Source organism: Atheta coriaria, unplaced genomic scaffold (assembly GCF_025399875.1).
Source record: "Atheta coriaria isolate IRGN ID8LTWV9N9 unplaced genomic scaffold, Caltech_Dcor_3.1 hic_scaffold_5_pilon, whole genome shotgun sequence".
In the NCBI taxonomy this organism is placed as follows: domain Eukaryota; kingdom Metazoa; phylum Arthropoda; class Insecta; order Coleoptera; family Staphylinidae; genus Dalotia; species Dalotia coriaria.
The window spans coordinates 8296287-8322769 of NW_027045447.1; the positions used below are offsets into that span (position 1 = coordinate 8296287).

The 26483-nt window shown below is 38.2% G+C and overlaps 1 protein-coding gene and 1 long non-coding RNA gene across 5 annotated transcripts in view; one reads left to right on the plus strand and one right to left on the minus strand.

The window, feature by feature from the left end:
• Positions 1–26483, plus strand: part of CARPB (Carbonic anhydrase-related protein B) — a 95400-nt gene that overhangs the window by 5730 nt on the left and 63187 nt on the right. Inside the window, exons 1-2 of one of the 2 annotated variants that reach the window (XM_065302794.1) lie at positions 22241–22615; positions 24278–24384. In XM_065302794.1, the coding sequence (XP_065158866.1) occupies positions 24327–24384 (58 nt within the window). In that variant the 5' untranslated portion in view covers positions 22241–22615; positions 24278–24326. Of the gene's footprint in view, positions 1–22240; positions 22616–24277; positions 24385–26483 lie in introns of those variants that run through there. The other variant, XM_065302795.1, reaches the window with a different exon arrangement.
• Positions 1–26483, minus strand: part of LOC135792184 (uncharacterized) — a 49685-nt gene that overhangs the window by 1855 nt on the left and 21347 nt on the right. For 2 of the 3 annotated variants that reach the window (XR_010548214.1, XR_010548212.1), the window contains exons 2-3: positions 20676–20720; positions 14708–14751 (exon numbers count right to left, since the gene is read on the minus strand). This is a non-coding gene — a long non-coding RNA (uncharacterized lncRNA). Of the gene's footprint in view, positions 1–14707; positions 14752–14861; positions 14974–20675; positions 20721–26483 lie in introns of those variants that run through there. The other variant, XR_010548213.1, reaches the window with a different exon arrangement.

The following is a 26483-nucleotide window of genomic DNA, read 5'->3' on the forward strand; positions in this document are numbered from 1 at the left end:
TCGCAATGAAATTTCCCGCAATTTCTCTTCCCTCATTCTGATTTCCATTTTTATGTCTCTTTAGCCGGACTTGAACCACGACGGCGCGTGTTGGAGTTGTGGCGGAAACCTGGAAACAATTTCATAAAGTTTTACGGTAATTTTTTACCTTTTTTGTGCACGTTTGCGTTGCGAACCATCGGATTCCCATATGGAAACGAGCCCGTCGGGAATCCCTTTTTAGCCGCGCCTGCTTCTTCCGCCAGCCGCCGAGAGAAAACGAATTGGTCGGACGTCTATTACATACGTACACGAATGTTTGCTCGGTTTTGCTTAAAACCGCAGAATCGTTTTCGTATCGAGGCAGAGCCGATCTCACCTATTCTCCCCTCGTCGGCGTAAAGGGAAAGACGTGCAGGAGGAGGAATTCTTCGCTCGAAACTAATGTCGCGACATTATCTGCTCTATTTATTCAAATGTAGATTTATTTAGGGCGTTTTACGACTTCCGCATAAAACGGAAACCGGAAACCCGTGAGTAAGATCTCACACTTCTATTTACGCACACGCTCCTATCTTGAATTTCTAAACAAAGCACAAAAAACTTTCAAATAAAATGAAGAGAAAGAATAAATGTCAATAATGACAAAACGTGCGAAAGGAAGAAGCGTGGTCGAAAGATCGCTTCAAACGACACAAAAAAATGTTAATGCTTTTTTGTGCAGCTTTCTGGTTTATTTTGAAAGCTCTTTACACACGGATTGCCCACCGGAATGTAAATGTTAGTAGTTTTACCTTCCCCCGGCAAAGATGAGAAACAGATTAAACGAAAATACGTGAGAATTTTAGAGAATCGAAAATATTGGCCCATCATCTCGGCTGGCAGCAGCGAAACCGAACCATACCGAAGCGAATACGATCGGAATCTTGATTATTTGCGCGGCCCGTGAGCGAAAAAAGCGACCCGGCATATTCGCATATTGAGATGAGGCGAGGAATATGGGCCGGGGCGTGCATAAAAAATGGTAATTTTCGTTATTTGAGCGCGTATTTCCTCGGCACGCCGCCGTTCCGACAAGCTTTGTATTAAAAACCGTTCAACAATGATGTTTAACAATGATTTTGATTGGAAACGCGGGAATCGGAATGATGAAAACGCGACAGGAGAATGTCCGGAACGTTTGTTTTGTTTTCACGTCGACGACTTTTCGATGATGAACGCGTGAAACATTCGCCAGCGCTGGAATTCACAAAGATTTAATGCACCATAATCAACAACAACATGTATTTGCATTGTGCGCGCAAAATTCAACTAATTTGTAACGACGAAAAATTAAGCGCGACGCAAGAGAAATATGAACGAAACGTTAATGAATCGTATAAATCGCACAAATTGTACACAAATTATGTAAAATACCTGAGAATCCTCTCATCATAATTTACGTGCCTGTTCTTTTTGTCGTTTCGGCATTTGTAGCACGCGACGCCAGTAAATTTTGAGGTGTAAAACAATCGCGTTCGTGAATAATGTTGACAAACTCGACGGCGACGTCTCCGTCGCCGAGTATGCAAATTAAAACGATTTGCGGAGGCGCCGCGCGCGTTTCAATTCGACTCTTAAAACAAGGATTACGCGGCAAACTAATTTCGCCCGGGGCGTCGACAGCCGCTCATTTCATCGCAATGCAAAGAAAAACCAGAGCAAGAAGAAAACGAATGAAGTCGTAATTTATTAGCGAATTGAACTTTTTAGCCACCCTCGCATCCCAATTTTAACTGGTTTGACATTTCGCAGTAAGGCACGCATTTTCTGATATTAATAGCTAATCAGGCCAATCAATTAGTATAGAAACTTATTAAAGGTGAAGAGCGCGGGTCCTTTGTTGTGTCGAGAATTAACCTTTTCCACGAATGAGTTCGCAAAGCGAATAAAATCGGCTTTGTTTTATTCGCTTTGTGGGATGCGCTTTGGAGTGAGTAAGATTGGACATTAATGTCTTCATGATGTGAGGGCATAAAGTAACAGATTGAAATCGTTATGTCGTTGCACTTTGCCAGTATTTCAATCACCTCGAGACGATGGAGGCGGCGCAGGCGGGCGGCGTCTGGTCGACGGAAACGAGGCGCGGATCGAATCTCCGCACAATATCGCCGATATCAAAGCGGCTCGCGCCGAGAGCGGCGCTTTTGTGTTTGGTCGCATTACGACGCGCCGGAAGCCACTAAGGCGAAATTAAATCATTTACGATCTGGTATTGGTTATAAAAGCCATCAAACGACTTCCCACCGGCAATGGATTTCAACAGGACTCAATGTGATTGCGATACCACGTGTAAAAATCCACCAAAATTTGACTCACAAAATTATTACTTAAAAATAAGCTACTCGTATTTCGTTTAACAGACATGTATAATAATATCATAGCAAATAAAAATATTTATATCTCTTTTAAAGGATAAAGTTTCCCGAGAAAAAAAGCCGGAAATACAAACCGAAAAAATTAAAATCAGACGTTGGCGACTCTACGAGTACATGTTTTAATGTTTACTCTCAGCTGTCTGTTTTTGCCGGAGTGAAACTGGCCGGGCGGCCGAAAGTCATCCTCGTTTTGTTCGTTTGCTCCGGATCGGAGGTGGCGGTTGCAACGGACGCTGTGGCGGCGGCGAGCGTAATACTGCCGGGTATTAAAGCGACGGCACTCGTCCGAGCTCTGCCCGGTTTAATATTAGCTGCTGATGGGAATCGTTTACCCTTATAGTCTTGTACGCGCATACACACATTTCCTCCACGGTCATTCTACCCGCTCGTTGGCGGAATATACTGAATGTTAAAATTATTAAAATCGCTCCAACTATTTCCACATATTATTATTATAACAGCTAGTGAATGAGGCAAAACTGTGTGTGGTTTCAGCGACAATTTAAACGAAGAACAATTTATCACGAAATATTTTTGGAAGAAATCATTTTTTTGTATTGCACGCGACTTTATGCGTTTAAATTTTAATAATAAGTAGTCTAATTAATTCCTAGATCAATAATATGCCTACTTCGTCAATAAAATTCTTAATTTTAATTTAAAACCATGAAAAATGCTAATAAGAAGACTATAACGCCATCTATGGATTGAATGAAATAACTATATCTATGATAGAATCTCATTAACAACTTTAATCCTTTATTTTTCACCCTTCCAGTTCAATTTTTACTATAAAAAGTAGCTTATTTGCTTTTCCAATGTCAAAAATATCTCGATAATAAAATTTATCAAAATTAGTTCACTGGATTTGACGTGAATGTATCACAAACAAACAAAATCATATTTTCAAGTCGATTATTTGATTGCAAATCACTATATATTTCTATAATTTTATTGGGAATAATTTAGTTGATTGTTATCGTGAGACAATTTTGCTTAACCTGTATAATCGTGCGGTTATTACTTTCGTGTGTGTTTTCCTTGGTAAAACAGTCGTCCTGCGTCTGCCGTTTGGAGCTTCGCAAGGACCTACGTCGCCTACAACGACAGCTTGCGCACAATATGCCGGCGCAATTAAAAATCCAACTGTTATTACGTTCCAAAGTAATAATCATTGTTTACTTTCTTTCTAGGACTCTCCCACGCGTCGTAGACGAAGAAAAAACAAAAAAGTAACAAAAAGACCACACACAACCCACATCCACACATTACAAGCTAGATTTCTACACTCCAATTGTAGAAATCCAGAATAGCTATATTGATTAACGTCAATCAGCATTAACTCAAAGAATATCAAAGCAAAACTATAGTAAAATATTTATTAGTGACATTTAGTTTGAACTTTGAGTTTTAGTTTTGATTGATGTACCGCACATAATTGGTAATTAATGTTTTCATGTCATGAGAGAAAAAAAGGAGCGAGCAACACATAAATCAATCAATACTTAATTGCTCTAAATGTCCACGAAATTTCCGAGAATTTCCGCGAATCCGCATCCGAATCCAGCCCGTCTTTGTATCCGTCTATTAATAGAGTGAAACGGAAGGCCGTAATGGAAAACGTTGCCGCCTCGCGTCTTTGCTGTCCTAGCATCGATGCCCCTGCTGGCAGGAGGCTTCGAGTTTTATCTCTTCGACGAGAGTCTGTCTGTTCGGTTCTTGGCCGCGCCGTGGAGTTGGAATTGCGTCACGGTTGCTTCGCTTCGCCGGCGTGTCCGGATCTGCTCTGACGGACCGTGAAACAAGTTGCCGCGAAAAAGCGGCCCGATGGAAAATCGGGCGAATGAATGGAAAGGCGCGACGCCGACGGGACACAATAACCCGCTCGAGTATGAAAAAAATATCGGCGCACGCCGGTAGATAAATTTTCCGCACGCTGCTCGCGCACAAACGCATTCGAAAAGGGCCACAATTGATAATATTTTGTCGAAACCACACACAAAACAACAACTTCTTAAAATGTGTGCTAGAAGGTGGAAAATGCTCGTAAATTTTCCGCAGAATAAATAAAATCATACTCGTACGTATTCTTCAGAATTTATGACCTTACAATAATATCCATAACTTTTTTTTAGCGAAATAGGCAGTAAAATAGTAGTTTAATGATTATACTTTTACTTATACTCGTTTTTGTTTGTTTGTTACTCAATTTCTGAACCAATTTTGATAAAATTTGGCAGAGAGAAACTTTTAAAGAGGGGAAAGCAAATAGACTACTTTTTATCGCAAAAAATAACTCAAAGGGGATAAAACAAAAAATGAAAATTAATATGACAATTTAATCATAATTATAATTCTATAATTCTAGAAAATAATTGTATAGGCAATTTTTTAGTAAATTTTGCACGAACGAAACCACCGTCAAAAGGCAGTAAATAATATTTAATGAATATACATTTAAAAATATATTTGTTAGTTTCGCTGACGGTGATTAAGTCCACATTGATCATTAATCCACGCCAAGACGAATATTTTCATTGATTCGCTCCGACATTTGATTTTCGGGTAAATAATTACTCGCGTGTCCGCAATAACGAGTGCATTAATCAAACCCGGAATCGGCAGTGCTTGCCGAGGTCGAAACTTTGTCTTAAATTCCGCGTGAGCCCAACGTTACTCCACTGTGCCTCACTGTTTCGAATTGTCGGCGATGATCGCCCAATGATCGGGGCAAGACGGTCGAGTGCAACAGATATAAATGAATCACTCGCCCGACTTCGATCAATCTTGTTTCGCTCTTCCATGTTTTAACTGGCAAACTCTTCGGATTTTCGACCGTTTTCGAACACACACATACACCTACATACAGAGAAGATGAAAATGAAGATATCGAGAGTCGAGAGTCGAAAGACGAGTTCATCTATTAATATACGAGTAAAAATCTTTTCGTGTGTTTTGCAGGAGAATCGGTGTGAAAAGAAACCAATTAAGTTGTGCTTGAGCGTCGATCGCTTTATTTCCCGGCGTAATTTTAACGAATTCGACTCGTTGCCGTAATGCTCGCCAATACTGTAAAGCGAGAGTCAATAAAATATTTATGAGGCATGCATACTAAAGCGTGTTTTACGCTTTTCTTTGTTTTTCACTTCTTTTCAGCGCTTTGTGTTCTAGGTGCGGTGATTTTACACACCTCAGTCGGCGTCGGTCTATTTATTGAAACGAGCAATCAGTGAGAATCGAATGGGGGGACATTTTATGTGTTTTGTTGCGCTTTGCAGGCGACGAAGACTGCAGAAAGGTGTTAAACCAGCAAATTAGCATCGGTTACTTTGCACTAAAAATGCAATTTAAATTAGTTCGTGTCAAGACTGGGGCTTTTTACAGCATTAGAGCTTTTACTGCTTGACATCTACTCGTATATTTTAATGAAATATGACCGAATGTACAGAAAAAAATAAAAATTAATAATTTAAATAAATTGTATTAGTATAAAAGCAATCTGTCTCGCATATCCAAAAAACGTTTTTAAGAATATCATATCAAACTTTTCATTTTCAATTTCAAAATAATTTTTAAATGAATTTGTTTTATTATTACAATAGAAATTATTCACAAATTTTATCGTTCATAATCATTTGATATACTACAGTAAGATATGTTTATATTTAGCTGTTTATAAATTTAGTTAAAATAGTTTAATGTGTCAATCACTCAATTTTACAATGCACCATATTAAACAATCATTGATATAAAATCTAAAGATTAAAATAATGGTTTTGTTTGGTTTGAAAGTCGTGCACACCAACAATGGAATATATATTGCCAAAGAATTAAATTAATTACCTGTTTGGTAAACTAATTACGAACACATTTCGTTTCGGCGCCGCCTGACATGCTCGGCGAAACAAACCGTTTGACCGTGCGAACAACAAATACACAAATGTTTTGTTTCGCGCTTTGGTCGTGTTTGCACAAAATGTCGATATTTTCATAAATAAATGTACCATGTCAATTTATCGTTTGTTCTGCATAAATAATCCAACACTCAAAATGCCCGGTAAGCGCCAGAATTTGTGCATTAAACACACATAACACGAAAAGTGAAAAATTTAAAAATGTAAAATATTTTATAAAAAATGTATCAAAATCAAAATAATACAGTCTTTTATTTTGAGGGCAAGTTCAATGCTGAGGTTTAAGTTCGTTCAGGCTTCAGCTTTCGCAAGTTTAACATTTTGCTCGTGGTGGTTTTCTTGGCATTTCCATCATCATGTCATGTTGTAACAATAGTCTGAGAGGCGGCAACGCGTGGCATTTTGCGGCGAGGAAAAGATTTAGAAGATATTCGCGCGTCTCGCTGTTCGAGTTTTCGGTTCGTTTCGATTGAAATGCAAATCGACATAAATAACTTTCAAAAATTTCCCCGAAAAAAAACACACACACACATTCACCTTGCTTCACAGCGGAACGAAGAAGAAGAACGAATCGCAAAACGAATATCATAACTGTCAAACCTCAATCACATAACTATACTCGATGCTCTTCGGTGAAAACGCGCGCGCAAAACGAACTGATGCGAAATTGTATGAAAACTTATGTTGAGGCGCTCACGGCGGCGAACGTAAAGAGATTTTGCGGTAACGCTATTTTACCCCGACCATCATAGGAGACGAACGGAGGATTTTTACAATTGCGAATTGCGAATTTGTGAATTGTGAATTGCAAAATCCAAACTCAAAATTGCGCATATCGGCGAGCGAGAGTGAGTGAGATAGCAAGTCCGATGTAAAACTTGAATCTTCTTACACGTGTATCTACCGATTGCGAAGCTTGGAAAAGTGGGTATATGGAAAGAGGCAACAAAAAACGCTTCGATTCGTTTCGTTTATCAAAGCGAAAGTTGGCCAACTTTGGCGGAATCAACGATCTTTTGGAATCGACGCATCTTGCGGCGGACGTGGAACGATGGAGCGTTTAAGGACGCGCCGAGGAAAACGATTTTCCGGCGTACGTACGCAATCGCTTTTTGTTCCACATCGCAAACCGCATCGCGTCCGACGCTTTGATCTACTACGCGAAATCCGCGGCCCTCCGCCGTCACTCCTTCGCAGACTGTTTGAGCCTTATTGATGGATACGAATCTCACGCAAAACTGGAGATTCATTCCTTCTACTCACCACAATCCACTCACAGCATGCCAGACAATCGAAAACTACATTTAAAAACATTAAAATTAAATTTCTCTCTCATTTACGCATTAATATAACATAAAAATTAAATAAAATAATTTTTTTTTGGCGAGTTTAGTAAAAATCTAAAAATATTTGTCAAATATTTTATGTTTATATAATGTTGTGTTTCGTGTATATAAAAAAACAAATCAACTTTGAAGTAATTCGAAAACAGATTTATCATTTACACGTGGCGCGCCGGCCTCGCCAATAAATTACGGCTGGCGCAAGAAATTTTCGAAAAACAAGATTTCCGTTTCACGGTTCCACGCGCTTCGTAGAACTTAGCCGGTCGTTTTTAACACTTTTAACAGCCGCACACTGTGCGCCTACTTTTATGCTTTCATTTAACAAACGCTGAATGATCGATCTGTGCGATGACGCCTTGGAAAACTTCTTTTCTTTCAGTTATTTTCCGCGTGCTCACCTTTCGGCGAAATTTAAAACACGCCGCTGTTAAATATTATGATGATGTTAAACTGAAACCTCGAGCGGCGTGGCGCTGACAAAAAGTGATTTATACGCTGTGTGCGACGCGTGAAGGTTTTAAGAAGCCCGAAACTCACTCATTGTTAAAATTGTAACGATGTTAACACGTCAAACATCAAACATGCAGAGTGAGTAGGAAGTGTACCGCCGCCAGGATGTGGCTGAAAAGAGCGCCTGAAAAAGATAAATGATGCGTTTTATAAAAAATGCGTCTAAGTAAGACGACGACTTATCAGCGCTGGTAATATTTTACACTGGTTTACACTTCATCTTCTCGCCGTGATAAATAAATAAATTATTCGATATCAATACATTTTCCTCGCTGGTAAAAATTGATTAAACGCTCTTCTTGAGTTATTCACATTGTGATCCTGTGAGGGATCAAAACCCAAATGGATTCGAGTGGATGGAAAGGATAATTCTTTGTCCATGGCGTGGCAAATCAAATCTTACGAGTTTTCAATATCTGTCCATTGTGCGGCGGGCTCAAAGTGGATTTCCGCACGCGTCCTGGCATTTTTTGTCTCTTTGTTGGACGGTATTGTTGCGAAGGTGAAGCGCTCCCACCTCTGCCGGCGCCGCCTCGAGGAGTCTCACATCATTTCTCATGTGATGTGCAGGCGGCGTGCGAGTTGCGGGATGTATCTACTCGGGCGCGCCGCTGATCCAGCGTCATATAACAAATATCGAAAACGAAGCCGACGAAGCGCCGCAGCGGTGGTGGCGGCGGCGACGGACGCTGGAAATATCGTGATGAACTGTGGGAACGTCGGGACGTCGAAGCAGCTGCACCGCTCGCAGAAACTTACTCCGTCGCCTTCGCTTAAACCCAAACCGAAATCCGATTGGCGATCTCAACCGCCACCACCGCCGCCGCCGTCGACGAAATACACTTCAACACTTTGCGATACTAAACACTTCATTATTCTCGGTAACTTTATTAGAGCGCGATGAAAACGGCTCAGTATAAAACAAATATGATCCCTTACTATACGTCTTATAAATTGATTTTCTATCGAAAAATAACATCATTTTATTCGGAAAATAAAAAGCATTAAAAATCTAGTTAAACTATAATTTGCTCCGGAGCGCAAAGTAGTTTTAAACAGTTTTAACTACTGCGCTTCGCTTTTAATCGATTGGAATACAAATGAGTGAGCTCCGAGGCACTCGGGGCGATCTAAACGACTGATAAGATAACGAAGCAATTATTTCTCACGCTTAATTTCCACTTCAGTAAATTAACCATCAAAATCTCGCCTGATACTTTGATGTTTGATGTTTAACGTGCGAGATTTTATCTGACGTTACAGTTGAAAATGTTTTTAAACCGTTTTCGAAAACTTGTCGGTTTTATTTAGTAGATTTATTAACAATTTTAACTAAAAGTTCCCGAACCACAATCGTATGTTTACTCTAAAGCCGGTGGGTTGTTCCGTATTTTTGGAAAAAGGTTGCAGAACGTTTCGCCGTTGTGCACGTAATCTATGGTGACATGGTGACGTGTAGTTTGCGTTAAATCGTTTCGCGGTCGGTTCAACTGCAGAAAACGCAGATATCCGACAACAAGCAATGAGAAAAGTTTTTTCTCCATTTATCCATTTATTTACTTTGTGTTTTTATTGGTGAAGTATTTTTGTAAATAATAAGCTAAAAGGTCACGTCCTTTTTGAAGTATCATACAAAAAACGTGTCAATATATTCCTAAAGGATTGCTTTTTTTTTCGCCAAGTATTTTCCGCATCAAAAAATGTCTCTATATTTCTAAAAACAAAAAATTTTTTTCCTAAAAATTATGGTCTACAGCTCAAAAAAAAAACAAGAAAAGAAACGTTTGATGAAAATAAATGTCCAAACGTGATTCCGATATTCTTGATAGTGATTTCAGGACGATTCCGGCAGGAGTCGTCTCGACGCGCGAATAAATACGCTTTTATTGCGTGCATAAATTTCGCCTCTTCGACGTCAATTCGTTACGGCGTCTGCGAATTTATCACCCGTTGCCCCCCGCTCGCCCGTTCCGTTGCTCTCGCGCTCTTTCGTCTCGTCCTACGACTCCTTGTCCTATGTATGGAATTTATAATTAAACTTTAAACGTTTATCTCTGCAGTGTGCATGTTCACGTGCCGTCACGGACATTAATAGTTCTGCTCCTTGATCAGATCAAGCGCTGCGTCGGTTGACGTCCCTCGCGCGCATTAATTCCGCAAACGGTGATCTTAGGGTTAAAATATAAATTTTTATATTTTACGCGGCGCTGATTTACGGCTGACGAAAGAGTCGCGCTCTAAGTGCGCGATGAAATTTGCATTTTATGTGGAAATCCGAGTGTCCTTTTAATTCCTGCGCGTGTTTCTGCTCCCGCGCTTTGTTCCTGCCGGCATTTCGGTTCTAGGACTGTGTGACTGCAGGTCTCTTTGTTTCGGCGGCGCGCTTTGTGAGCCGGGGTTGTTGTGTGATTTTTAAAATACTAATTTTCTTTCGCTCCGTTTTGAAGTCCTTGCGTCGTTGAGACGCTTCGGTCGGATGGAGTTCAAACGATTCGTGAAATAAAAACATTACCCTCGCTCGTGAACCGATTACAAATTACTTTTTATATCATTTTCAGCACAAAAATAAATTTTTACGAGACAAAAGCAAATCATCGAATAAATTGTTTTAATTAAATAGGTGGGGATTATGTTAGTATGTGCTATCGCGCATGCGCAGTTACGGTTTACTGTGCGTTGAGTAGAAAATAAATCACAAGAGTCACATGCAGGAATCCTGCATGAAACGAGAAAATAATTTATGGTTGCCACGCTGGGCGCGCGAAATTTTCTGCGGCGTGCAATATGCAATAGAAAAACGTTCAAAATCTCATTAGGCGTTTTCAATTTTGAGGTTCTATTAGTTTTTCCTTGTTCGGACATTAAACCTGCGCCCTTAAGATATTTTCGCAGTGAAAACAAGCAAAAACAAACAAATACCGTAATAAAATTTTAATATTCGATTAAAAATCATAAAATAAATTTCTTCGGCGTCCTTCAAGAATGAATGAATGCATGAGTGAATAGTTATAGGAAAATGAAACAAAAATAGCCAGAAGGCGACAGCAGTTGACATTTAATATTTGAATAAAGATTCGTCACGCTTCGTTTCGGCTGCAGGTTGCAATCGAGGACGAAAGAAAATTCGGCGCGCAGCAGGGCGAATATTAAAAAGTAAACGACGCAAATAAAAATATTACGTCGGGCAAATTGCCCGCGGCAACTTTTTAAGATTTCCGCCGGCGAAACGGACAAATTTCGTCCTCTCAGCGCCCTTTAAGGTCCTTTTTAGTTAAATGACTTTGAGCGTTTGAGTGTTTGGTCGCCGGGTCGGCGGGATTTAACTTTTTAAAAGCCAACAATTTTTCAGCTTCTCCAGGCCTAATAAGCTGATAAATAAGGCAGCGTAAACTAATTTAGCGATAAGGATAAATTGAAGGATAACCATCGAGACCCAGAACATGTAAAAATCTTGAGTGGCGTACTAATTTGGAAAATTGTCATGATAATAAAATTTAACAAACATCGTCTAATCAGTGAAACGTTTAGATTTTTTTTGATTATTAAAAGAAAAAGAAAACCACCCTTTAAAATTGAATAAAACGTAAATGTAGTGTCAACTGAATGAACACAGGCAAGATATTTTCAAGGCTCAAGGACGATACAAGTTTTTGCTATATTAAAGCAAAGTTTGGCTTGAGTTCAAGTCAAAACATTTTATTGACAACATCCTGTATATTTCACCCTTTGCGATGAAAAGAAGATGGAAGGCGATAGGGCAGGCCCAGTCGCAGGTATCTGCCGGAATAATCTTTCCTCTGAGCGGTCAACAGCCATCAAGTTAACTCGGACGCGAACACGGAAAAGTGTATCAGATCCAGCGCGAATGTTTCCAAGGAGTGCCAAGGGGTGAAATCGTCAAAGATCATTTAGGGGGCGAGGGCGGCGACAAAGCAAGACGAAAGGACGCGTCATTAGCGTAATGAGCTCAAACGTGCACGGACTTGTATCATTTTATCGCGTTATCATTTTTTTCCCAGAAATTTACACGCAAAAAAGTCAACCCTTAAAATATACATCGTTGAAAAATTATTTATTCTTGTTATTTACTGCGTTTTTTTTCGTTTTCGGTGCAATTTAGTGTGACTCGGATGTTTATGTTCGATTGCAAAAACGTGAAAACTCTCTGAAAGGGGCGGCACACTCCAGCACCCCATTGTGCAAGAAGTACGCGAGCTCTCCAGGGGAATTAAACATGGTTCCGTCCTTCCACTTCTACGGCTTACGCCGCAAGAAATCGACCAGAAGTCAAGTAAACGATTTTCCATTTACATCCCTTAAAAATCACCATCGTGAAATAGTTAAAAATATTTTAAATATCAAAATATTTTCTCTCTATTTTTGTTACTTTTTCGTGAAAATATAATTTTCATCCCCTTTTTTGTAAAATTTCTCATTTTTGAGAATCGTAACATTCGAGTGTGATCCTCCAGTGTCAAATAAAGAAATAAAAGGAAATCGTCGTTTTCGAAATAAGCTTCACATATGCGATGAGCATTTCATATCCCTCGTCCTGCCGTTTTCAGCATATCTTAGCGCGCACCCTGGTCAATATCAAAAGGAAGCGGAGCGCGAGTTTGATCCGACAGGCTCTGAAACACGTTTGAGTCGTGCACCTTATGCATAGCACCCTCAGACCCGTCGGCGGCAGGTGGTCGCTATCACCCAATGATACCCAAGAAATTTCACCCTTACACTTCAACCCCTCACACTCTAAAAATCCACTTAAATTCATATCGAAATAAAATAATTCATTTAATTCCATTCAATGGAAATGCAAAAAATACGTTTTTAATCTACTAATATTGGTTTTAAGAATAAAACATTCTCTGCCTGCGTGTCCACCCCGAACGATATTTCACCTCTCCCGGTAGCGTGAGTGCTTTCCGCTCCAGCCTGCGGACCGTCGGTCGGCGCCCATCGCTACATAGTGCTGCAAAACAATAAACAAACTGCAACGCTTGTTCCCGCTGCTGCGGAGCAGAATTATAGACTCAACATGCGCGGCCCGCGGTGGAGATGCCGGGCTAAAACACAGTAAGCGTGCTTCCTCGCTATTTATGAACGTCTGCAACGCCCGCAGAGAGAGGCAGCCACCGGCGGCGGCTAGACAACTTAACGCAAAACGCGTACACCGCCCCCAAAGCTGCATAATTATTTATTTACACTAAATAACAGCGCAACAACGCAGAAGTACACATAAAAATGTTTCAGGAACATAAAATAATCAGGTTTAAATTAAAAAAATAGAAGATCTAAGCTTGGCAAAACTGATTATAATTTTCATAAGCAGTGAAATTAGTTGGTTATGTTGATATGTGTAGTTTGCTTTTGTTGTTTTCGTTGGTCTTTGAGTGGTAATGGCGGTAATCGCTTAGAAAAGTGGTGCGCGAACACAAATGCGAAATTGTCTAACGGCATGCAAAGTGCACCAAAGGCAACATGCTGCTACCACCTCATACCACGCTTATTTTACTCCCAAGCCTCCATCCCGACGGTTCGAGGTCGCGCGTGTAATTTCATTTTCGATATTAGCCGAATTAGGTAAATACACAATAGTCGAATAGTCATATTCCCCGAACGGATCGAAAACGAAATTGAAAATCGAATGCTGCAGCAAAGGCCCGCAATATTCAAATGTAAACAATTTAAAACTTTAAATTAAAAAATTATTTAAACAATAAAATTTTTAATTTTAAGTGTAAATACCTATTTGGTAAATGTAAAATTTATAATTCAAGTGCGTTCCTGATATTATCAATACATTAGTGCAGCATTAACGTGGAAAATTATGAAATTTGCAATTACAATGGAAATGTAGGCGCTTGCTGTCGTTTCGACGTTTGCTGCGAACGCTACGTTTTGACAGTGCGCACAATTTGCGCGGAGTGTCAAATACGGCGCTACCTGCGCGTATACATTTATTCATATTCGCGGGTCGCCGGATTGAATTATCGAATTAATGGAAAATTCACACAATGCACGAAATCGTTGAAGCGCGCGCGCATTATGCCCAAATTTGCGCAAATTATCGAACCGAAATTGAAAATTTCCAATGACACGAGGTCATTTTGCATTAGGGATTATTTTATAATCAACAGTTAAAAATTATCTCAACCGAAAAGCTCATAAAAAGTAATCGAACATTATAAAAGTGACTAAATACATGATTATTTTATATGACAATTGTAAAACTTTGCTTGTAAAAACGCGAAACGTAAATTTTGAATACTAGTGCACAGAGTCGTCGAGAGCCAGCGCGGGCCCCGGGAAAAATCCGCGGGCCCCGGGAAAAATCCGCAGACCCCGGCAATCGTGAACTTTTTGCTAATATTTTTGTGTTTGCGATGTAAGAGCAATCAGCCGGGCCCCGGGGAATTTACGCCAGTTGACCCCCCTTCTCATTGGCTCAGCAGGTAGGGAGTATGTGATAAATAGAAAACTTGTTTATAAACAGCAAATGAATATTTGACCGAAAAATATAATTGAATTATAAACTTACCAGTGTACAGCTTATCGGACTGCCAGTCACAACGAGTGCTGTAACTAAACGAAAACATAAATTAAAACAAAAATATTTCATACAATTGAAATACAATTGTTATAATTAACAATCAACACAAAATAAACAATCTGCTTAGTTAAAAAATACTTACACGAGCCTGATGGATCTTTCTTAATGATGAGAATTAACATGGGGGCGATATATATCCGATTAATTTAGTAACCGACACTAAACACAACGCCGAGTGAAGAATGTTATCAAATCCCCTATTACGTAACTTGTAACGCGATCAAAAACCGGCATTTCCAAACATTAAACAAATTACTATAGTTGCAAAGTACAAATAAATAGTCGATTGATCTTCGAGTATAACACAAATTTAGAATATTGAAGTCCGAATAAACGATATACGACTACCCTCGTAAGTCTCGTAAGTCTCTCAAAACACGACTCGATTAACCAGCGACCGGCACGAAACTGGCTGCAATCCACCGATAGTGCATGCCGAAACTGCGTAAACAACGACGGGACAGTATATGATAAGAAAGCAAGAGGTGCGCAAAGACGGCACGCGACCTTGTGCGCGAATTTGCAATAGGCACATTACCTGTAATCTAAACTAAACTAGACTTCGCTGTATGCAGCAAGTTGATGCGGCGACTAGGAGACAGCGCGCGGGACACATGCGATAAAAACGTTGTTTACACCGTATCGCAGATAATAGCATTGTATACAAAACTATTCTCGTGCCCACGTTTGCCGATATATATAAAAATAAGCCGTATAATTCGATTTCTATTATTTTATGACTTCAATGCGAATATCTCGTAAACTAAAAGAGATAATTAAGATCTGATCGCAGCGTCTTAATCTACGCACTATTCTCTATAAGATAGGATAGTTAAAACGGAAATCTGAGAGATAAAATTTTTACATCTTAAGAAAAAATTGCCAAGGGGGTGCTTGATACTTTTTATCGACGATTTTCGATAATTAATATCTCTTCAACTAAAAGAGATAGCAACCAACGAATTGCTGATTATGAAAGATTGAGAAATCTCTATCAGATAAAAATATAAAATAATTATATATCAAAGAGTAAAAGGTCAAAAAACGCCATTGAAAGTACTAAAAAGTGACATTTTTCAATTTTTGCCCATTTTATTCAATCGCGAATATCTCGTAAACTAAAAGAGATAATTAAGATCTGATCGCAGCGTCTTAATCTACGCACTATTCTCTATAAGATAGAATAGTTAAAAGGAAAATCTGAGAGATACAATTTTTCATCTTAAGAAAAAATTGCCAAGGGGGGGTGCTTGATACTTTTTTTCGACGATTTTCAAAAATTAATATCTCTTAAACTAAAAGCGATTGCAACCAACGAATCACTGATTATGAAAGATTGGAAAATTCTCTATCAGATAAAAATATAAAATAATTATATATAAAAGAGTAAAAGGTCAAAAAACGCCATTGAAAGTACTAAAAAGTGACATTTTTCAATTTTTGCCCATTTTATTCAAACGCGAATATCTCGTAAACTAAAAGAGATATTTAAGATCTGATCGCAGCGTCTTAATCTACGGGCTATTTTCTATCAGATAGGATAGTTAAAACGGAAATCTGAGAGATAAAATTTTTACATCTTAAGAAAAAATTGCCAAGGGGGGGTGCTTGATAATTTTTATCAACGATTTTCGATAATTGATATCTCTTAAACTAAAAGAGATAGCAACCAACGAATTGCTGATTATGAAAGATTGAGAAATTCTCTATCAGATAAAAATATAAAATAATTATATATCAAAGAGTAAAAGGTCAAAAAACGCAATTGAAAGTACTAAAAAGTGACATTTTTCAATTTTTGCCCATTTTATTCAATAGCGAATATCTCGTAAACTAAAAGAGATAATTAAGATCTGATCGCAGCGTCTTAATCTACGCACTATTCTCTATAAGATAGAGTAGTTACAAGGAAAATCTGAGAGATAAAATTTTTCATCTTAAGAAAAAATTGCCAAGGGGGGGTGCTTGATACTTTTTTTCGACGATTTTCGATAATTGATATCTCTTAAACTAAAAGAGATAGCAACCAACGAATTGCTGATTATGAAAGATTGAGAAATTCTCTATCAGATAAAAATATAAAATAATTATATATCCAAAGAGTAAAAGGTCAAAAACGCCATTGAAAGTACTAAAAAGTGACATTTTTCAATTTTTGCCCATTTTATTCAAACGCGAATATCTCGTAAACTAAAAGAGATATTTAAGATCTGATCGCAGCGTCTTAATCTAGGGATTATGCTCTATAAGATAGAATAGTTAAAACAGAAATCTGAGAGATGAAATTTTAATTCTTAAGAAAAAATTGCCAGGGGGGGTGCTGGATAATTTTTATCGACGTGTTTCGATAAATAATATCTTCTAAACTAAAAGAGATAGCATCCAAAAAATTGTAGATTATGGAAGACTGGAAAATTCTCTATCAGGCGTAAATTTAAAATAATTTAATTTAATGGGGTAAAAGGTCTAAAAGCGCGACTGAAAGTGCGAAAATGTACAATTTTACACATTTAAATATAAATATAACTGCAATTATTATACAGCTAACAGGTTATATTACATATAAGTGTTTAATTCATACAATAAAAAAAAACACAAAAAAAGGAAATTATTGAATTAAACATCCAAAAAACAAAACTAAACTCATTCCTAAAATAATAATAGAAATAATTGATATAAAAATATTTAACTGCTTTGTGTTAGTAATGCTTTACATTATTTATTAAAATATATGAGTTTAAGTGCTGGGGTGTTGCCAGCACCACGCCTTTAGGTTTTACAGGTCTATCCTGATTTTTATTCGCCATTAAGAACAAATAGATATACGTCCGTAATATACCACTAGCCATTAAGGACCTGACTCACTCGCTTACACTTTACGAGTTTACTATATCACTAAAGCAACTTTTTAATTTCATTTTGTCATATGACAAAAGTTTTTCCCTGAAAATAACTCAATTTTCATTGCTTCCTAGACAGCTTCATGAAAATTTCAAAACTAGAATTATATTTAATATTAATAAATATGGAAACACATTGCAACATAAATAATAAATTAAACTGTTTGAAAAAACACATTAAATTCCCAATCGAAAAGCTACTTCTTATTGTAGCCTGGCTGCTCTACACTATATATTATATGTGTGTTTGACGTCGAGTTGGTTTTTTTTCTACCAAAAGCATACTTTATTTTTGCCTAGGCGCGTCTTGAGAGAGTTAAAAGTTGAGAGTTGACCACGTCGCGTGGTGGATCAACTCGAGATGTCTGCATAATGCATTAAACTTGTGCTTCTCATTCTTATCCTTGATTCGCGATTCTTATTCCGAGCGCACCGTCGGGACCTCGGCGACTCGCGCAAACACTAACAAATGCCCCGCGCGGACGCAGGAATACATTAAGGCGAGAGTTTCGCTCTCCTTCTGCGGTCAAAACCGAAAAACGCAAACGGGAAATGAAAAACTCTCGAGACTTATTTTTTCAACTTTGCGAGACGAAGCATTGTCCGACTGAAGCGACTCAACGCAAGCAAAAAGTCAAGAGTGAATCTGTCTGAGACGAAATTTTATTTGGTTTATTGTTCCGCCTCCAGAGATCAAATCAAATATATCTATTTTCCGTTTTATTCACCAACAATATTCAATATTTAAAGATAATAATTTCGTGATAGTAGTAAAATAAATATTTGAAAATTTAATACGAGCATAAAAGCTCATCCGGTGAGTGTACGTGTGTTTTATGTGAAACGATTTACGGGTTCAACTATCGGTCGGAGCGTTAACGTCGCGCAAATGTAGATTTTCAGGTGAAAACGAACATCTCGACCTTTTCCACCCTCAACGCAAGTGAAACTGTCGCGGCGGGTTCGGGACGGTCAAATCCTTTTACGAGCTTGAAGCATTTGACATTTGAGGATCCTCTAAATGCCTAGCCGTGACACACAAAACGAAAGCAACAGATCTATTTGTTTAACGTGTTTAACGTCCAAATAAAAATAGAATTTATTCAGTGGGAACTTTTTTCTTAAGAAATAAACAGCAGTAAACAACTTTATTTATGATCAAAGGTCATCACTCTGTTCTAAAAATTACCTAACCACATTCATTTGTGCGATATTTTGATTTATTATATGATTTAGTTATTTTCTCTCGCCCTGATTGAGGATTAATGAAATAAACATAACTTATTTCTTGTGACGTTTTTTCTCTCCCACCGTCGGAATTGTTATTGCGCGCAAGTAAAACACCATCATCGCCGTCGATCCGCGTCGCCATCAAGCCGCAATATATTATCGCTAATGTCCTGGGCCGCGGCGCGCAGGATCAGCGCAGGAAGTCGAAAAAACTCAGCCGCGGTGCGGAAAGCGACACCGCGCTGATTACGGCCGGCACGTAAATTCATAATTTATTTATATTATTACATAACACGCGGAATAGCAGCACGAGCACGACGTGAATAACTATAATTTTCTAATACACAATAAGAAGCATAAAGCAGAAAAATTCGCCAAATGAGATTTTTTTAAATTCACAATAATCTGCTTGTTAGCCAGGATCCACGAAGTACAAACAACTAAATTATCCAATGATTAACAGGGCAGCATAAAAAATTCACCGCCGAAACAATTTAATGCTTACTAATCGGTCATCGATTAAATGATTACTGCTTTGCTTGACATGCCGACGCGATAAACAAATTAATTCCTATTTTCAAAAGCTCATCAATAATACGTATAAAGATTACCCTTTTGTTTCGAGGACTCAGAGACTCCTCGACGAGCCTCCACACACGCGCAACATAAATAACAGTCTTTTAAATGATACGAAACAAGCGCAGGACAAAAGAAGCAGGATAAGACATAAACATAGTTGAAATACTTCTGCGCGACGTCGTGGAGGTTTTTTTTATTCGTTTTATTTTGTCCTGGATAGAGGAGCGTTTTACTGCCGTGCTAGTGCGAGTACTTTCGTATTACTATGCAATTGACATGCTTTTTTTTTCATGTCTTGTTTCTTCGGAAAACGGTGAAATGGAGAACGTATTACGAGTATTATAGTTTACCGGGTTCGTCCTTGCTGTAAACCTGACGCTACACTATAAAAAGACTGCTATTATGACAGGATAGTTGTTTTATTACCGCGGAGTACATCAAAATAATATTGTCTAACAAGTTGGACAAAATAGGTTAATTTTATTAGCAAATACGAATGTTTGAAGTTTATAAAGTTGCCTACATTTAACTAGTAGTTTTTTTTTTAGTTTTTTGCTTGTACGAGTACAACATGAAATGTTCTTTCTTTTTAAGAGAAATCTGATTCATTCTGACAAATCCTAGATGTAGTAGTTGTTGTTGGAAATTATTACTGCAATGCGATTTGCCAATAAATAAATACGTACTCGAATTGGATGGGATTGCCTGAGTTGCTTGTTGTTGGTTGGAGACGGATTGGTAATCATAACTATTTCCCGGGTTTCTCTCGCTGCTGTTGCTGCTTTTGCAAGGAGCAGTAGCGTGTGTGGCAATAAGGAAGCAAGAAAATGGAACTGTTATTCGAGGAGCAGCTTTTGGATATTATGCGAGATCGTAAAATGATGCAATTTCAATGTGCGACTCTCCGACGTGCGGATAAGGAAATTGAAAAGTACGAGAAAAGTAAGCAAACTTATGTCGAGCCATTTTCATGCATAAATATGTGTGGTGCATACAATAGAATCGCGTATTATTACGCTTTTCGTACAAATCTTTACTTTCTACACAGAAAAATATTATGTAGGTAAATATAACGAAATTCGCACGGTAGCTACCTATATTTTCGTTTATAAACTCCATTAAATACATGGTTCAAAATAATTGACAACGAGCTTCTAGTGAAAACAAAAAATTGTTGATGCACTTACCTAATTGGTAAGTTGATAAGTTGTTCCATGAAATACGCCACCATCCTGGAATCAATAAACAAAATGTAAATTTTAACTGAAAATACTGGTTAAAATGATTTGAACTTTGTTAGTTAAATATAAATTTTTCATTTTTTTCGTAGATTTTTCTGAAATTATGATTAGTTTTTTTTTTTCGTGAAATTAAAACTATAAGTTTCTTACAACAAGTTACTGGTAGAAAACTGAATGCACTCTTGGGAACCTCCACAAGATCCAAGCCTGAGCAAAGAAAATAAACAACGTGTGTGCCGGCGCTCGCTGAGAAAAGAAAGTTGCTCGGACGCGAAGCAAAAATGTATACGAGAATCGTTGTATAACAAAGGCGTAACACTTTATTTGGGCGAGCAATTTCGCGGGGCATAAATCCCGACGTCACGGACGGATATTTTTATTTCCTCGCAGTAATTTACCGACTGGAGAAACGCTCCCACTTTCTTTTTTCGTTCCTCTCGCCCCGCTTCAAACATGCGTTTACACCGCAAAAATCAGATTTTTTACAAACACACAAAGCTTATGCCAAAACAAAAATTAACAAAGTAAAGCTTTCAGTCGACCTATCAAAATGTTCAGTTTAAACATTTATTTTTGTTAAATTTTCTCTGATTTTATCTTTCGGAAACTTCCAAGGATAAAATAAGATGAAAAGCATCGGCGGTGAGTTGGCGTAAAGCATAAAGCAATGAAAGCTCTCGGCGAGCAAAAAATATCCGCGCGTAGAACGGTAGAAGGAACGCCGGAATCTGCAAGACAAATGCTCATGTGTAAACACACTCCATATGAATTCTTTATGCCAGCCGGCCGGGCCCGGCGCCTCCACCATTGCGCCTCCACCATCGCACCCGTGTGATAAACACTTGCGTTTTTCCGGAGCGCATTTTTGCCGCGCCGTCGAGCGCGCGAAAAACGTGTTAAGACGATATTATTAGCTCAAAGACACATAACACATCCGCGGGAACAAACATATCATCCGGAATAATTCCGCTGGAAAATTATGACTGACATCACAACCATAAAAACCATAAAAACATACAAAAAAAGTGAGAAAACTAAAGTAAAACATCTAAAATATATTTCATAAAATTACATGATACAGGCGCAAATTATTTTCAAGCTTTGATGCACTTTTAGAGAGTGCATGCAGCGAGTTGCTGTATTACAAAGCTAATTAAATGAATCTCTTTGATTGTTAATTACACAGAGCGTTAACGAAGGTAAATTTCCAACATATACAACTTTCATCTCAATAACTAGACAATCAGTGTTGGAATTTAACTTTGCATAGTGAAACAGACGTCAAATTAATATAAAAAAATATAAATTTACTGCTAAAGCATTAAAATATATATTTTTTTAATTTATCAATATCACAAGGATAAAATTAAAATGTGAAAATATTAGTTTGGTATAGTTTTAGTTTCATTGCCGCCCCCACTTCTTACCGCCGCCACTCTTAGCGGCCGCAATGGTGGGAAAAGTATATACGCGTACGGCGGCGCTCGACGAAGCCACATGGTGCTCCGACCGCCGTTGCGATCACGTCGAACGTTCGCTCGCCGACCGCCGCCGCCGTTCGCCGCCCCCGGCTCGACGCCGTTCGCGCCGCGCGTCCGCCGCTCGCTGTGAAATTGTTTAATCACACGTGAAATCGGAATGAACTCGCATCGATAAAAAAATCTCTTCTCCTCGTCGAACAACAAATATAAAAACTTACAAAACAAAAATAAAAATAAAAAATAAAGCAAAACAATTCACGATACACACTCGTATGTATAAATGTTCATCGTTCCCAGAAAAAACATTCAAAGCTTGGAATTGCCAACGAATGCAATTGTTTCATCACATGCATCACAATCGTTAAACAATGATCCATCGCGTTTTTCATACGTTTAAAGCAAAAGGTAAATAGAAACTAACGCTTACAATTGAATTTCATGCGAACGATTTATGCATCACGCGAATTATCTATTAAACTTGCACGTGAAATTAATTCTTAGACAATTTGCATGCCCCGAACATATTTTCGTTTTAATTGATGCAAAAACTATTACGCCAGCAAAGTTTATACATTAAATTTGGCATTAAACTTTCCTAAACAATAAACACGCGAATTGATTTAATTATTTCATTTGCCAAGTAAACTTTTATTTATAGCAACGGAAAAGCTTCTAAACTAATTAGAAATTTGTTGTGCTATGCGGCAGGTGATTGTGTCGCTGGCCGGTAAAGAAATAATCATAAACTTGGCAATAATCGTTGCAGTGTGCAATTTACAATGCCTGCTGGACATTAGTGGAGAAACGACTAGTAAAAATGTGAAATAGTTTAATGTGCTCATATCGGCCATTTCATATTTTTAAATCCGGCATCATTTTTATCTTTTCATTTATGTTTTTCGTTCATATTTTTTTTGGTGTGTACGACATCAATGTACTTTTACTCCGCGTTTGCTGGTGCTGTGTGTTTTTTTTGTGTGTAGTTTTCTGTTTGGTATCTGCACAGCACACGGCGAGTAGTTTAGTATTTATGTTCGTGTCGCTTTGACGCTCCATTTGTGAAATTAAAATCGCCAACTTTACGGCGCGCTTTTTTCGCGTGCTCGATGTCGAGCTAATTTTCCGGCGCTGTGTGTCGACGTCAAACGAGCGCGGCCGCCTTTCTCCTCATCCCAGCACCATTTTATGCGAGCCGGCATAAAATACAATGCAACCTTTTTTCCTTTATCGATATTGACATATTCGCCTTGTAGCTATCGCCTATTTTCGATTCCAGGCGCAAACGAGCGCGCCAACTCGTTTTTGTTTACGGTTTTGCATCGATAGGAGTAAAAATAGCTGAAGATGAGAGAGAAAAAAATTAAACGATATCGGAATGTACATCAATATGCGGAAAAAGTAAATTACCAATCTAAACCTGAGTTAATTAATTAATTAATTAAAAAGTCAATTGGTTGCAATAAAAATAAAATATAAAAATCGTTCGAATTAATTAAAATCAATTTTTGATAGCTTGCAAACTCGAGGGAATACAAAAATTAAGTGGATATTCATGAATAATTAACTTTTATCGATTCCGTTCCTTTTAAATATCATTTTCTTCAACTTAAACTCACTTTTTCGATTAAATTTTAAATTAATGTAAATTGCGCATAGTGTAATTAATTTTTAAGGCCTTATAATTTACTACTTAATCACCACAATTAATTAGACGATAACTTTTTGTTAATATTTGCTTGTTTTGCGTTTATTATCGAGTTTCAATGCACAATCAGAGATTAACTAATGTAGTTTACACACTTTTCCTGTTCATTATAAGCCCGCACACAAATGGGGCGTGGATTGTCCTTTCATCCTGTTTATTCAACATTTGGCTAACCGCCCACGCGTTTTGTGAATAGATAATGTGCGGCACACACAAACTGAGCGATATTACGGTTATTGATATGATTTAGATGCTTTGATTGTTCGCAAACAGTCAAAATATCCAACATTATCACACTGATCACCTAATTATATCCTGTTTTAGTACAGGGTAACATTTTTAAATAATTTAATTTGTTTCAGGTGTTAAGATCAAATCTTGAAAGATCAAGTATATCCTTTAAGGACGACAATGCTGTGGTACGGAGGACTCGCGTGGATCGTCTTGCAAACACTTCTCTACACATCCGGTAATTTTTTCTTTAATTTTTAGACATTAAATGGTTTGAAGTGTAAGAGATTATCCTGTTGAAGTGAATGTGTATGTGATTAATGCAAAAACCAAGTGCGTTGAAAATCCAAACATGCGAAAAGTCATGAATTTAATTTTTCATTAATCTGACAAATTATTTCTGCTTGGTGTATGGGTGGAGGCGTCGGGCTCTCGGTTGTCTCTAGCGGGCGGAACGCACGAGAAGGCTATTTAACGCAAAATTTCATTTTAATTACTCTCTTGGCGTACTAACCCTACAAATAACCCTGTGATAAATTAATCTCGCCTTGTTTAGTATTCTAGTTTTAAAAATTTCCAAAAAACAAAAATTTCAAGACGTAAAATTGTCAATTTTGTGATGTTTTTCACTTGTATGAAAGGCTCGTGATGAAGTTGATGCGAAATTGGAAAATTGCTTGCTAAATTAATTTCAGTTGTTTGATCGCGTTTTTTGAGCTGCCAAATCGCGCGTCGACGAAAAAGTTTATTTAACCGCATCTCGAATGAAAAATCAAATTTCACCCCTTCCGCCCATGTCCAATCAACTTGTCCGTTGTTTGTTGCGCGTCAGAAAAACGGATTAAAACACATCATGCATTCGACCGCAAACAACACACACGGACGCGCGGATGAATAAAAAAAAGATGTTTTGCAATGATATATGTACATCGATATTGATATCGCCGACAGAAACAAAAACACAAACATGAATCGCATGAATAGAGCAGGCGGAAAACGAAGAAAAATATCGAATGTCAACCGGAGGAGTTGAGTCGTGCTGCGTGGACGTTGATAAAGCGATTAATTAAAAAACGTATTCTGCATCCTTCACGTTTGAAAAGTCAACCGCTTCATATTTAGCCGTGTCAGTTACAGTAAGCCTTCGAAAAAAGCGCGCGCCGCAATTGTTATGGAAATTTTATTACAACTTTCTGCGGAATTAAATTCTTGATATCCGTTTGCGGTTTGATTTAATAAAAATAAAAACGCATTGTCACCGCGAACAAAAACAAAAGATAATTGGATTTCCTCACGCGTCCTCTATTCGGACACATGTGTCCTTTGTGGCTTCAAATAATGAAAAATAATCGTCAGGTTCGCGGGAAGCGACAAGTTTATGTAAGCACTTTATCATCTTTATTCGCCTGCAGGAAGCGCACAACAATTGCAGCAAACATAAAGAAGGACGAAATGAAATAGTGCAAAGTCCTTTTTGCGTTTCTTTTTGTTTCCCGCTGAAATGGACGATCGCTCGACCCTTGAATTCACATTCAGTGCAATAGCAACTCGAAAAAAGAAGAAAGGCTAAGAGAATCCACGATGACATATCTCAAGATGCTTCGAGTAACACATTAATCTTAAGAGTCCTTCTACGTTTTATTAGATCTATTATTACTACATATATTGTTTTATTTTTTAAACCTAAATGTTTTTTTTTTCCGCCGGCAAAAAATTCACTCTAAATGAAGCTGTGCAAATGTTTGGATGGTGAGACGACTGGTCGATAATATCAAGAGATAAATGAGAGCCCGCCGCTAATTGATGTGTCTAATCGCTGTCGACATGTTATCGTCCTGTTCGCTCTTGCGTTCGTGCGAGAATCTAGGATTACCTCGAAATGCCAGCGCTCACCTGGCCCGAGTCTTAGTTCGGCGATAACTTCGCCTCTCAGCCGGTTGTGTGTTCTGTGTCTACGCAGTGCTGCGGAAAGGACGAAAGGTGCGGCTCTCTAACGTTCCGTCAAGATAAACTACACGACGGCGGATTTGGTTTTCTCTATTTACTCGAGACAATGTACTTCTGCAGGATGCGACCCGTTGGGGTGAATGGGGTGAAAGGACAAAGGACATTTCGTAGTTTTTTCCAAAAGATTTTTGTTTAGTAAAATTTGGTGAATAAAATAAAATTCATAGTTAAATTAAAGAAAAATACTTCACCCCATCGGTTTACCAAAGTTGGTAGGCCTGGCACAATTTGTTGCGCCTCGTGAAGGTCCTGCAAAGACGAACGCAGACGGATGGCCGTCATTTGTAATGTAATGACGTTTCGGGGAGGCGGTCGGGACGCCGCACTAAC